General features: G+C 43.9%; 1 protein-coding gene across 3 annotated transcripts; it reads left to right on the top strand.

The window, feature by feature from the left end:
• The first annotated feature begins 304 nt into the window (after positions 1 to 304).
• ARF3 (ARF GTPase 3) lies at positions 305 to 14,203 on the top strand. Of its 3 annotated transcripts, none has more exons than XM_034412318.2 (5): positions 305 to 516; positions 4,096 to 4,300; positions 5,841 to 5,951; positions 8,144 to 8,268; positions 12,367 to 14,203. In XM_034412318.2, exons 2-5 carry the CDS (start codon positions 4,153 to 4,155, stop codon positions 12,526 to 12,528), a joined length of 546 nt encoding a protein of 181 aa, XP_034268209.1. In that variant the 5' UTR covers positions 305 to 516; positions 4,096 to 4,152; the 3' UTR covers positions 12,529 to 14,203. The 3 variants fall into 3 exon arrangements, with proteins under 3 accessions (XP_034268209.1, XP_087742982.1, XP_034268210.1); XM_087886856.1 differs by lacking the exon at positions 305 to 516 and adding an exon at positions 1,053 to 1,370; XM_034412319.2 differs by lacking the exon at positions 305 to 516 and adding an exon at positions 1,455 to 1,473.
• The last annotated feature ends 211 nt before the right edge of the window (positions 14,204 to 14,414 follow it).

Raw genomic sequence — 14,414 nt, 5'->3', positions numbered from 1 at the left:
CTATTCTATTCTATTCTATTCTATTCTATTCTATTCTATTCACAACACATTTCATTTTTATATATACATAAAAGCTGACATCTCGGGCACACTCTCTCCAAGCCATTCTGCAACAGAGCAGCAGACCCTCCGGTAGCTAACATCCAATGGAAACGACCATCAAAAGCCAAGATGCAACTCAACAACGCCCCTCCATGCGGCAGTGTTCCCCACTTCCCTCCCCATTCCATCACTACCCACCCCCCCCCCGCAACGCCCCGCGCGCGCAGAACAGCAGCTGCTACCATGGAGACGTCGGCCACACAGTTCTCGCGAGACGAACGCCCTCGACCCGACTGGGCGAGAGGAGGAGGGGGGGTCGGTGGGCGAGATCTCGCGAGAGCGTCGTGTCCACGGGCCTGCTTGATTGCCGATTGCCGCTTGCCGCCGCCGCTGCTGCTTCCGGCTGGAAGGGGACGACGCAGAGTGCAGAGTCAGCTGGGCAGCAGGAGGCGGAGGCGCGCGCGCGGGGAGCAGGTGGGTGCTTCTCCAGGGCCCCAACGCTCGCTTTGCGGGGGCGGCGGCGGTTTGAGCAGAAAGAAAGCGGGGGCTGGCTGGGGAAGAGGGTGGGGGGGGAAGGGGGGGGGAGGGAGGCGAGGTGTAGAAGGAAGAAATACCGCCGCTAAAAGGAGAAGGCAAGATCGGTGGCGGCGGCGGTGGTGGGGTGGTTGTTGAAGAAGGCCGGTCGGCGTGGAGCTCCGGCGGAAAAAGTCATTCGGAAATCCAAAGGGCGATGGGGAGAGGCTGGGCCAGTGGCTTGCACGAAGGCGGGGTGGCTGCGCCGAGGCTTTCCTCCCTCTCTCCCTCCCTGGCGTTTACCGTGTGTGGGAGGCCGTGCGTATTATTGGGGAGCGGGGGGGGGTCGTTCCTTTGGAAGCCGAAACAATAACAGCGAAGGAGGGAGGGCGTCCAAACGGCTCCAGCCCGCAGCGCCGGGGCCACGGGAGCGCGCTTGCGCTGCAATTGCTGGATGGGGGTGGTGGTGGGGGAGTGGGGTGCCGCAGGCTCGGTGACAACGGAGACGGCGCCGCCGCCGCCGAGCGATTCCCAGCCACGGTGCGGGTTTCCGGGAGGAGCAAAGGGGCTGCGTGGTTCTGCAACACGCGGGTGGCTGGGTGGGTGGGTGGGTGGGTGGATGGCACCCCTCCACCCACTCCTCTTTCGGTGGGTGCCGCCGCTCAGACGAGGCTTTGTCGTAAACTGGAAGGGAAAAGAGAGTCCGGGTGGAGAGCCCGGACTGTTTTAAGAAGGTTGGGGAAGGGAAGGGGAGAGAGAAAAAAGAGAGAAACGTTCAGCCTCCTGACTGCTAAGGCCCGGGCGTAATTTTTAAGGTAAGGTGAGGAAAAAGAAGAAGAAAGAAGAAAAAAAAAAAAAGGCTGTAATAATCCCTCGTGGCAAAGTCCCACCCGCGTCGAGCCGAAGAGTGTGGAAGAGGTGAGGGTCTTGAAAGAAAAGCGGGGGGGGGGGAGAGAGAGGGGGGCTGGTGCCTCCAGTCTATAAACCGGACCGGGGATTTTGGGATGTGTGTGGATAGGCCTCCGGGCTCCCGAAGCTGCCAAGTTAAATCAAGGGGAGAGGAGTGGCCCTTTTCTTGCGCTGGGGAGTTTGGGCCTCAGGGGAGCTGAGCCTATTGGACTCCCTTGTTTCTCAGCGCCCATATTTTTGCAGGGTGGGATGCGGGGGCGGGGGGGGGAGAAATGGGATAAGGAATCTGCCAAGGCCTAAGCATTGGCCCTATGAAGTGTGCTTGGCATGCATTGTGTGGCAGGCAGTGCCTGGCACATGTGTCCCCTTGCTTCTGGGTTGCTTTTCACTAATGTGACTCGGGAGAAAAGGTTCCTCACAGGACTGAACTGTCCCTGTATTGACAAGCCTATCTTGCCCCCCCCCCCCAAGCGCCATCTATGGATTCGTATGTGCTGTAATTGTTGTTATATTGGTCTTATGTATATGTTCCTTTCTCAGTCTGTAAAGATTCTCAGTCATCCAGGTCATGGTTGTCCCAAAGGTGCTATTTTTCAGGAGGCAACTGGACTTCCTTGGGTTTTTTTTTTTTTTTTTTTTTGGAAGACGTTTCGCTTCTCATCCAAGAAGCTTCAACCCACCATCCAGTCAGAACTGAAGAAGCTTTTTGGATGAGAAGCGAAACATCTTCAAAGAAAAAACAAGAAAGTCCAGTTGTCTCCTAAAAAAGCAACTTTCCTCAAAAATAACTTTTTAGTGGGACTAGGGCTCAGATGGCGAACCTATGGCATACGTGCTGGCAGTGGCACACAGAGCCATCTCTCCGGGCACGCCAGCTGTCACCCATTGCTCTTCTGGGGTCTGGTGCGCACATGCGTGCCGGCCAGCTGGTCCTCGTGCATGCGTGCCAGAAATCAGAAGACCAGGACGGAACTGGTCTTGCAGTTCCCGGTGCTCCTGTGCACACGTTCCCATTTCAGCACTCGGTGCTGAAAAGGTTCCCCAACACTGGACATGGGGATAAGAATAATATGACATGAAAAATAAGCAGTTATCTCAAGTGTAAAGGGCCTGACCTCTTCCAAATTGGATTGCATCTGTGTGAAAACATCACATAATCTGAAGCTTAAATGCATTTTTTATCTTCTCTATATCTCTGTCTACTAAGGCCTACTGGCTTTGGCCTTGTATTCCTATATTCCTTTTATTCCTTAAATATTTGGGCCTGGGTGTGCTGTATTAAACTCATGTAACCCACTACTGTATTTGACCTTATCCAGAGTTGATACTTGGTGAAGAAATTATGTATAATGAGGATTGATTTTATTTTGTTTAACTTGCTTTTAGAAGTTAATGTGGACTTGATAACTTAGGCAGTGAACTATGTGTATCCGAGAGCTTTAAAAGAAATGAATGTTGTTAAGCCTCAGTGATGAAATGCTCAAATGGGATTAATATTCCATGATTATTGAAGGGAAGGCAGAGAAATTATGGAGCTACCGTAATGAGTTGCTATTTCCTTTTTTTTTTTTTGACCAAGAATAGCCTCCAGTTGACCAACTAAGAAAAAAAATGCCAAACCATATAGAAATGATATATTTCTCTTTCAAGCAACTCCAATGTTGTAAATGTAGACAATATTGTGGGGAAATGCATGGAAGGTAAATAGGCTTTGTTAAATTTTATTTGCAGAAGGTTTCAGGAAAGCAAGCTTTCAGTTCATGTCATACTTTTTTTCTTTTGCTTGAAGTTAACAGGTAGCCTTGGGATTTTTTTTTAATTTATTTTTTTGCAGCCTCCCAAAGTTTTGGACATGATCCCCAGAGCTGCTTGAAAAGTTATCAATTTGTAATCTTTACTGTCATTGAGTGAAATGATTAAAACAATACAAGCAATATATTAATTATATCGTAATTCCACTTAAATTTAAACAATGTCAAAGCATTGTTTTTGTCCTGTACCTATTTCTTTGTCTTGGCTCAGAGCACTTTTTGGAGTTTAGCCTCCAGGTGCTACTCACTTAAATTAAGCCCTCAGCTTGAAAATGATTGTACACCCTTATACAAGAGATTTTCGGATGGCAACTTGAGTTCCCATGTTAAATATGTGTGTGAGTGAGTTAAAAGAGATGCTGCACCACAGAGAGAACTTCCCTATATGTCTTTGTATTGTCAATCACTGAGAGTGTTGTTTTGATTTCAAGGAGTGCCTATTGAATTTGAGTTAAAGAGTTTTGTGCTTAAGTGTCTGAATGTATTTGGTCTTCAGAAATGTTTTAGAACCAGGAAACCTCATAGAAGACCTATAAGAAGGTGCATAATTTATCTGCTACTCTAGCCTACCTTCTTGTAGGTCTGCTAATACAAAGCTAGATGCTCACTATTGTCAATTTTAAACAATCTGTCAAGCTTAGGGATTGATGGGAAGTTTTATAGTATTTGAAGAGCCACATGTGCTCCTGTCCTCTGTGCTAGCCTATAAATCCTTAATTCTCTAGTCTCAAGATCTGTTCCTGTGGTTCTGTTGATCAACCCAAGACATTTTAGAGGGAGCTATTGCTTCTCCATCTAATAGCATTTTCCATGTTTGTAGGACTTTGACACCAGCTGGACAGAAGAAGCCTAGTCCTGCACCGTTGGACTTGCTGCCATGGGGAACATATTTGGCAACTTGCTGAAGAGCCTGATTGGCAAAAAAGAGATGCGAATCCTTATGGTGGGTCTTGATGCTGCTGGGAAAACCACCATCCTCTACAAGTTGAAACTGGGAGAGATTGTCACCACTATCCCTACTATTGGTATGGCCTCCTTGTTTTTGGAAAGTACTTTCCTTTCATTTCGAAAGTGGAATTGTGAGCATGAGAATGGTTGCAGAATGAATCTGGACTGTCATTTCAGGGCAGTAGCATAAGAAAATATCTTATTTCCCATGGGACCTTTCCTATATTCCTTCCAGGGATTTTGTGTCAATTTCTGGGAAAGATTGGCATGTTGTAGGCATGTAATCCAATAAATTTAAACAAGCTTTCTCTGTCCTGTTGATTGGAATTATGGGAGTTGAAATCCAATACATCTGGAGGGCACCAGGTCAGGTTAAGGCTGACTTAAAGTCATTTCCTTGTCATCTGAACTATTCTTTTTTTTCTCTCCCTGATGTGGCACACATTAGACTTAATGAGGGTGACTCACAGTACTGGCAGCAGCTAGATGAAAAATGAAACACACACACAGGCAAAACCTGCCTGTGATGCCATTGGCTTGCCTATACTTGATTTATTATTGGTATTTTATGAGGGCTACTAGGGCAAGGTCTGCCTAATAGTGAATATTTGGCTTCTAATCACAAAGTCATTCTGAAAATGCCTTTGTGCAGTAAGAATGTCAGCCAGATCTTTCTGAAATGATCCAGAGATCTATCTGATCTGAATATCTTAAGGGATTACCTACATCTTTTTAGAAAACACAAAGAGCATGCAACCCCCATAATGAAACAACCTTCCATGCAACTGCTGTTCAAAGATATTCTGTTTTGCTGCTTAGAGGCTCCATTTTACCCATCATAGCCAATTGCTATCAAAATGCCATTGTTGTCTTTGAGTACAACAGAACTCTATTGTCCCCTTTTAAGGATGAAAATGAGCTAACATGTTTGCAAAGAGAAGTTTGGAAACAGCATTGTCATAAACTAAAGGGCCTCCGAAGGTGTTTGGAGTGCAATTGGCTGTACAACGTTGCTGCGCAGACTCCATTCATTAGACGTGCTTATGTTGGACCCCTGTGAACAGATTGCATAGCAATGGTGCTTCATGGATTGCATCTTTTGATTTTTATCCAAGTATGTGGGAAAAGATGACTCACTTGTGAGATTACTGAGAGCTAGTAATACTATGGGGCTTCTGGTTGCTAGAAAACTGCTGTTTTTCCACAGCTGGGATTCTGATTGGGGATGTGGTGTGCTTTTAAGATCTCTCACTGTAACATGTTTATCAGTAAGTACTTCTTGTTGATGAATGCTAAAGCTTAAGGTCCTCTTTTGAATTCTAAATGTAAGTAGGAGAATTATCTCCATTCATTTTTACATAGAGATGGCATTAGATGGAAAAACAGGTCCGCCAACTTAATCCTGGTGCAGTACATCCATCTGCACTTTTATAAATACAGGCAAAGTCCTGTTAATACTAGAGATGCTACTTCTGAATATGAAGACTAGTTGTGACCTCTGTAATGCCTGATTCTCAGTCCTGCTCTTGGCTGTCCCTTCATGCTCCGTGTCGATTGCCAGAGTGGGCTACATTTCTGCTGTGCAGCCCAAATTCTGACCGTGTTATTCTTCCTCAGGGTTCAACGTTGAGACGGTTGAATACAAGAACATCAGCTTCACTGTATGGGATGTTGGTGGCCAGGACAAGATACGCCCCCTCTGGCGACACTACTTTCAGAATACTCAAGGTGTGAGAAGGGAAGAGGAAGGGGGAAATCTTTTCTTTATTGGGACTAACAAAGTGGTGCTTTCCCTTTCTCCCTGCTCTTCACACTAGCAGGTATTTAAGGCTCATTTGCTTCTTAATTAGAAATCCACTTGAAGTTGCTGCTGTTTTCAGAGGTAAGCTCTCGTGCGGCACTTAAAAATGTTCACCCACCAGATAATAATGCTTTCCAAGGCATCCCTATTCCAGGTATCTTTTAGCTGACATAGGTTTATTGGGTGATGGATTGTTTTATTCAGGGTGGATTTGATTTAAATCAAGTTGATTTAAATCATGATTTAAATCACTAGTAAAAAGGCTTGATTTAAATCAACTTGATTTAAATCATAATTTTTAAAGAGCAACTGTCATCTCTGCTGCTCCTTTGACCCACTGTTGACTCACCGATAGTCCCAGTGTTGCAGAATATACAGCCTCATGCTACATAACCAAGCTCCATTTCATGCTGAATAAACTAAATTATTTATGTATCTTAAATAGAAAACTATCTTACGATAGATTTTTATCCCAAAAGTTTTTTATTAAAATAAATTCGATAAAAATAAAAAAAATCTGATTTAAATAAAAAAAAAATGATTTTTTTAAAAAAATCATTGATTTTTATCCACCCTGGTTTTATTATATGGCTTCATTGTACTGGTACTGTTTATATTTTGAAAAATTCTTGAATCCATACAGAGGCAATACACATAATAGGTCCAAACACAGTCACAAGTCGACTATTAGTTTGCTTCTCTTTGCACTTTCGTGATTTTTAAAAAGCTTTCAATTGATCGGTCTGTTTTGTAAGCCAGTTTACAGAGAATGTTTTATTAGGAAGAGCTATCTAAACAATCTTAATTGCAAGGTCCATTTGAAGCCTTTGACACATTCTTCACAAGAGAGGGAATGATTAAGCAGTAGCTGTCTCTCAGTTTCAAAATGAAGCAGTGATTTCTAAGCAGCCAGGATGCTCAGCAAGTTTATGTGCCTGTAACACTGCTGTTTGTTTCTTTGTTTCTTTTTTTTCCATGAGATAATTATCTTGGAATCGGCTGAGATTTAAATTTATGCACTGGTCATAAGTTATACAATGGTATGCATAGATTAAGAATTACGAAGTCCTCGCTAACCCTAAGAACAATGTGGCGGTGAAATAAGCTTTGCAACTCAACAAAAAAAAAAACCCCATTCCTTTAATTTTCAAGGCTTTAAATAGCTACTCACTTCAGGCAAATTAGGAATTGCATCTAATTGACCAAATGCCTTTTTGCATTTTTTCAGACTTTCTGTTCTGTCCACAAATTACTTATTCAGGCATGTGTGAGCAAGCTAGATACATAGGGAAAAAACTAGTTGCTTTTTTTGCCTGTCTTGCAAAACTGGTGTAGAATAACCTGCTTCGTAGTGGCTCTAATCGGAGTTACTCAGTATGATCCAGTGGAACATTTCTAGCCTGCAGAATTAGGGTTTTATGATAATCTGATACAGTTTGAAATCCATGGACTATAAAAGAACCCTTGATTTCTTGAATTTGACAGCCTAACATGGGCTTCTTGATTAAGGTATGAGATTAATTGGCTGATTTAAACACCTTGATTGGACTTCTATCTTTGCATTTCTTTTTGGGGATTGATTTATAAGGCAATGTCCTTACTCACATAAGGGAAGAGTTAAAAAGCTGGTATTTTCATTTAGTGCATAATTCTGCCAGTCAAGTGTGAAAACTAGGCCAATTCATGTATTTAGGACAAGGGAAAAGTAAAATGTGTTGTGGTTGTCAGCCCAAAATTAATCTACTAGTAAATTTATTAAGACTGCTCTTTTGGAAATGTGACTTGAAGTCCAGTGGATTTTTTCTTCTTCCTAGCTTTCTTGTTCAGTAAATAATCTGTATGCTTCCAAGGAAAAGCCTTTTCTTCCTCCTCCCATTAAAGAATTCAAAGTGGAGGCTATTTCATATCCTTGTTTTTCTCTTTCTAAGTTTCCGGCACTTTTGAGTGACTGATCTTCCCATTGTAATAATCAGAACTTCTGATATGTTAATTGTGTACTTTTGAAGGAGTCATAATTCCACCTTCCATGTATTCATACTTTGCTTTACAAAATACTCAATTTTTTTTAAATCATATATTTCTTCTGTACTCCTAAATAAACAGACATACTCTCTTTCAGGCCTGATTTTTGTAGTGGACAGCAATGATCGAGAACGAGTAAATGAGGCACGTGAGGAACTTATGAGAATGCTGGCAGAGGATGAGCTGCGAGATGCCGTTCTCCTTGTCTTTGCTAACAAGCAGGTGAGTCTGGAATGGGCTGACTGCTTTGACGATTAGGCTAGTTGGTTCCGGGGTAGAAATGTTTGGCAGGTCTCCATCTATGGAGAATAGTTGATATTTGCATCCAATCTAAATACATTCTGCCTACCAGTTTGCTGTGGATCAGAGATAATTTTAGTAATGAGATTTGAAAAGGGCATGTAGTATCTTTTTCTGTTGATGGATGAGCTTGGGATTCACAATGTGTTACCAACCGATGCGTTAATTCAGGAGAAAACCTGTTTGGGAAGGTGGTAGGTGTTTTGAGAATCACACTCCTTCAGGAGAGAAGATTTAGGGTTCATTTGTGAGATACCGTATGTAAGGAGGGTAGAGCACCAAAGCTGTAATTACTTGTTCTCTATTCCATTCAATGCATACGTCTACACTTACTACTTTTGCTCTGTAGAGAGTCATGTAGAAGCCTTATGGGAAATACTCAGAAGGGGTTAGAAAAATAAAAAGGGCAGAAAAATTCCTTGAGTCCTGGGAGAGGAGTAGTGTTGGGAAGAGGCTCAGGCTGGCCCAGGAGGGAAGGAAAAAAACAACCACATTGTTAATCTAATCTAGTGGTTCCCAACCTTTTTTTGGCCATGCCCCACCTAAGCATCTCTAAAATCATGATGCCCCCATCCCCCGTGACATATAATTCTTACTATTTGAATAGTAAGAATTGAGTGAACTCCTACTCATGCGGAGAAACCCTAAAAGGCCATTAACTTGATTTAAGCAAGGTTCCAATTGCCCCCATTAAAAATCAAATTTCCCCCCTGTGGGGCGTGGGCTAGTGGTGGGTTGCCCCCAGTTCGGACCGGTTCTATAGAACCAGTAGGAAAACCAGCGGGAGGCTCCACCCACCGACCCTGACATCAGGAAGCTTCTGCGCATGTGCAGAAGCACACGCAGCCCCGTTGCGAACCGGTAGTAAAGGTAAGTAGAACCCACCACTGGCACCACATTGGGAACCACATTGGGAACCACTGATCTAATCAATCTCAGTGGAGTCGATTTCCTGATCTAGGCAACCTTAAAAGGGCTGACATTCCCCCCCATTCCTCCTTGTTCTCTTCTTCACGTTCATACTTTTTCTCCATACATTATGAAGCAAGTCACTACAGGTGGTCCTCAGCATAAGACCACAATTGAGTCCAAAATATCTGTTGCTAAGTGTGACATTTATTAAGAGAATTTTGCCCCATTTTATGACCTTCCTTGCCACAGTGAACCATTACAGTTGTTAAGTTAATAACACTGTTGTTAAGTGAATCTGGCTTCCCCATTGACTTTGCTTGTCAGAAGGTCACAAAAGGTTATCACGTGACCCCCGGACACTGCAATCTTCATAAATATGAATCGGCTGCCAACTGTCTGAATTTTGATCACGTGACTATGGGGATGCTGCAGTGGTCTTAAGTGTGAAAAACAGTCATAAGTCTGTTGTAACGTCGAATGGTCACTAAACAAACTGGTAAATTGAAGATTACCTATATTAGATGTCCTAGCTGTGAAGCACCTTAACCATTCATTATAAATGAAGTACCGTATCGCCACAGCATCTCTTCCCCAAGAAGAAAATAGGTGGACCTTAAATGATACCTTACTTAAGAAGCTTGGCAAAGAAAGGTTGTTTGTTTCTATAATCTGGTGCAGTGTCCACTCATAAATTCCCAGATAAAACCCTTGCATATCTACAATCTCGAAGTTGAACTCTTCAACTTGAAAATGCTTTTGCTTAATAACACAATAAAGTTTCTGTGCAAGGTGCGGTTAATTAAGAAACGCTCATATTAGTCTATTTAACATTGGCACATGTTCTTCTTGGTAAGGTACATCGTTCCGTGTGGGCTTCCCTGTATTATGAGTGTTGAAAAGCAAGCCCAATCCTTTCTTTGTGGTTCCTACATTGCATAGAGCCTCTTACGGGGGCGACAGGAAGTAAGGCATGCCCTGTTCTAAGTCACTGCTTTTAGTGAGTCTTCTTGATAAATTACTGACCCATTTGGCTATTAACAGACAAGAATTATCAAGAATCCTTTTTTTGCAGACCAGGGCCGTTTCAATTCCCGCCTTCAAAAACTGTTCTTTTGTATATGTATTGTCTTAGATTGTAAAGCTTTTCCCTTGCTACATTGTGTAGCTGGCCAGCATGCAGGTGTGCTTATAGTTTACACATCAAGTGATGTGGGAGATTGGTGCAAATAATTCTTTTCCATGGCAAAGAGTTGATAATAATTGTGCCAAACGTATGCAGATGTGTTTTGCTTCTTCCATCAGTTGCTATTTCTAGTAAGAGTTGCTGCTACCTTGCTTTGGTGCACTCCTCTGTGTTATTCTTAAAAACAAATGGTCACGACACTATTTATTAATTCAATTTGTATGCCGCCCCTCTCCGAAGACTCAGGGCGGCTCACAATGCATTTAAAATCATTATAAAAACATTTAAGAATTAAAAACATTAAAACCCATTCACACCCATTCATGGCCGGATCTCCCTGGATCGCAAGAGCGAGATCAACGGCCCCAGGCCTGCCAGAAAAGCCAGGTCTTCACCGCTTTTCAGAAGGCCAATAGGGTGGGGATGGTCCGGACCTCAGGAGGTAACTGGTTCCAGAGAGCTGGGGCAGCCACAGAGAAGGCCCTCCCCCGCGGGCCCTCCAGCCGGCATTGTTTACCTGATGGAACCGGAGGAGACCAACTCTGTGGGATCTTACTGGTTATTGGGAGTTATGCGGTAGAAGGCGGTCTCGAAGACACTACTGCTGTGCAAGTGAGGACAACTGAAAACTGAGGGAAAGCAAATCTCACTTATTGGCAGCTGTGTGCTATAGAAATGCCCCAAGGCCAGCAACTCTGGGATTGAGAGTTAAATTCGGTTTCTGAAGGGGAGTCTAGGATCTGTTCAACATTGTTTATGATCCCCTTCCATTGGAAAAATATGCTTCAGAGTGGATGCTGTAACTTTGCTATTCCTTGGAAATTAAAAACAGATACTAAACAAGGTTTAGATTCAGGCTCTGATGCCCTGTCATTAGCAAAAGCAGTATAAATTATGCAAAATAGTATTGTTTGAACTACGACTGCACTATTCCCCAGCTTGCCCATATGAGTAGAATGAAAAGGAGCATGTTGATACGAATTAACAGTGTACTTTTAATCCTATCACCAAAAGTTTTTTTTTTTTTTAAATGAAATGGGGTGGGGATTTGCCCAGATGCCTCTTCCCTCTCTTCCCCTGTCATTGTCGTCTTCATCTGTCACTTGGGCAGAAAGTTGACACATGATTACTGTGTGCAGAAACAGTTTGTGCAGCTTCTATTCTGTGACAACACCAAATACCTTTCATGGAGTGCTTGTTTGGGAGTAAATCCTTGGGGTAAAGCAACTGCATGAATGTGGTAGGAAGGCTAGAACTTGAACAAGGAATTCATAAAAAGATTTTAAATGTCATCTGCTCACATCACTGAGTAGTACAACACATTAAGTAAGTGCAAACTTCCTCCATCCTAGCAATTGGATTTTTTAAATTAAATCCTTCCTAACTTGCAGAGGGAGGAGATTGTTTGTGCAATTCTACAATGCGGGCTGGATATTTCAGGTCTTTGTGTAGGGCAGAAGGCAATTCCAAGAGCTTTCTTCTGAAAGCTATTTTAAGGTTGATATCTCTGCTTCGATGAGCTTTGGGCCTCAAAATTACATGCTTCGGTTTATGGGATTTGGTTACTCAATAGAGACATGGAGGCGATGAATGAACTCCCCAATCTACAGAACCAGGTGACAGAACAACAAAGCTAAGAACGAAATGGGAAAGAGAAACTTCTTATAAGGAGCAGTTGGAGAAGCTCTGCAGGCCAAAAGTGGTTTCCTTCAGCAGATTCCTACCAGCTCCCTGCATAGGACTGGTTCAGCCCACCCCCATTCCAGACAGAAGGAGGGTGTATTCAAAAGGCATAGGCTCCTAACCAAATCCAGAGGTTACTTTCTGAGCACCCTTTTTGTTCTAGGGTCTTCATTTTGAAAGTGTTGGGGCACTGTTGGTCATATTTAGTTTCTCATCTCTTTCATTTCTGCCTCCTTCCCCAGGACCTTCCCAACGCCATGAATGCGGCAGAAATCACGGACAAGCTGGGCCTGCATTCACTGCGCCATCGTAACTGGTACATCCAGGCCACCTGCGCCACCAGCGGAGATGGCCTCTACGAGGGCTTAGATTGGCTGGCCAACCAGCTGAAGAACAAGAAATGAGTGCAGGAGGGAGGGTGGTGGGCTAAGCCCCTCACTGTTGGTTCTACTTTGGGTTGATCCCCTCCCTCCTGTCCTCCCCTGTCACACCCTTTCTTCCCTGTTGGGTTTGCTTTTCTTGCCGGCACCGGTTGCTGTTGGGGGGGGGGGAGGGGGGTGGTTGGGGCTAACTTTTGATTTTTCTCTCTCTCTCTCTTTTTCTCATGTTCTGGTTCTGCCAGGATTTTTTGCACGGTCTCTGTGTGTGCGCGTGCGTGTGTGATAAATATATATATAGAGATAATAAAATATATGGGTGTGGTGGGAGGGTTGGGACAAGTGGGAGTTGGATGCCAATTCTGTGGCCTTTCTTTCTTTTCTTTCTTTTCTTTCTTTTCTTTTCTCTCTTTCTTTTTCTTCTTTTCCTCTCCCCTATCCTTTAGTTGGATCAATTTTTGTATTTTTGGTGGTCTGTGAAATTTGGCTCTCTTTGTTCGGAGGTGACCAATATTCCTCAGTGGCAGCTGCTTCTTGCTTTTGTGTGCTGTTGGTGCAGGTTGGTGGAAAATTTCTGTGTCATGAGGCCAGGAATAAGGGAAATGGGGTGTAGCCTCCACATGTGCAAAGGCCGAGGGAGACAATGAAGGAAGAATTGGGGGGTGGGGGGGGAGGAGTAGAAGGATTTTAGATTCCCCAGACTAGAGTATGTATTCTTGCTGTCCTTTCTGTATTAGGTGGCTCCCCCTGTTGGTATTAACGAGATTGCAATCATATTGAACGTCCTGCTCTATTTCTTGCTACCCATTTTATCATTCTGTTCACAATCTTATTAATGGCTCATGCAGTTAGCTCTGTTATGCTGCTGATGAACGGGATCATTTGCATTCCAACCTCTTAGACCAAATGGCACTAGAGCCCTGAATAATGTATCCTAAGCCATGCAAAAAAAAAATTTTTTTTCCTCTTCTCGACCCCTCCCTAAAAGGGGATCAGCATTGATGGGCTGCTGCAGGAGATTTTGGGACCAGTGGCTATCAAAAGCTACCTGAGCAGATGTTAATGCCACCCTTGGCTACCTGGCCTGGACTTTCCATCCAAGGGATGTATATGCACGCCTGCAGGGGCATCCCAGCTGCTAAATGTTTCCACCAACCAACTTGCTATTTCTCTTCCCCTTGGAACTCACAGAGGAGGGGGCTCTCTCATGGCTGCCCTGTTGCATGATATGACCCCAGTAGAGAACCCTCCCTTCCTCCCTCTGCCGCCCTTGGATTTGTACTCTGGCCCATAAAGGTTTCTTTTTCCCATGCTGGGGGAAGTGGCAGAGTCGGGGGGGTTTTCCCCTCCCTTGTTAATTTTGGGGAGTAATGATTGTATTAGGGTCAAGCCCAGGTCGCTGCATGTAACGTTCGGGTCACTCCCTGCCTCTGGACAGTGTTGGTACTGTGTATTCCCCTCCCCACTTCTGACAAATGTGTATTTATTCCTCTTTTGCTCTCTCCTTGCCACTTCCCCCTCAAAACTTTAGCCGCCTTTGCTTGGTGTAAAGTGGTTTTCCTTTCCCCTTAGTTCTGATTTCTTCATACTTTGGGCCATGGCTCCCTGTTTGTGTTTTTCTCGCCCCCCCCCCTTTCTTTGAACAGTTGGATGCACCACGACCTCTGTGCACTCCCATTGGATATTAAACTCGTTTTATGTAGCTACTGTCTCCTATCTGCTCTTTTCCATTGGTTGGTACAGGGGAGGGTGGATGAGCGTGACACCGTTCATAACTCAAAATGGTTGTTTCCTTTCTATTTCCGTCATTGGGACACACAGCTCAGAGTCTTAAGGCAAATCAAGCATTCAGTAGGAAATACAAGTTCTCTGAATTGAGATCTGTGCATCTCCTGTTTTTTCTCAGCCTGAAT

Source organism: Pantherophis guttatus, chromosome 2 (genome assembly GCF_059756535.1).
Source record: "Pantherophis guttatus breed Tessera chromosome 2, ASM5975653v1, whole genome shotgun sequence".
In the NCBI taxonomy this organism is placed as follows: domain Eukaryota; kingdom Metazoa; phylum Chordata; class Lepidosauria; order Squamata; family Colubridae; genus Pantherophis; species Pantherophis guttatus.
The sequence above is the reverse complement of the archived record's forward strand: the minus strand, read 5'-3'. Positions and strand labels throughout refer to the sequence as shown.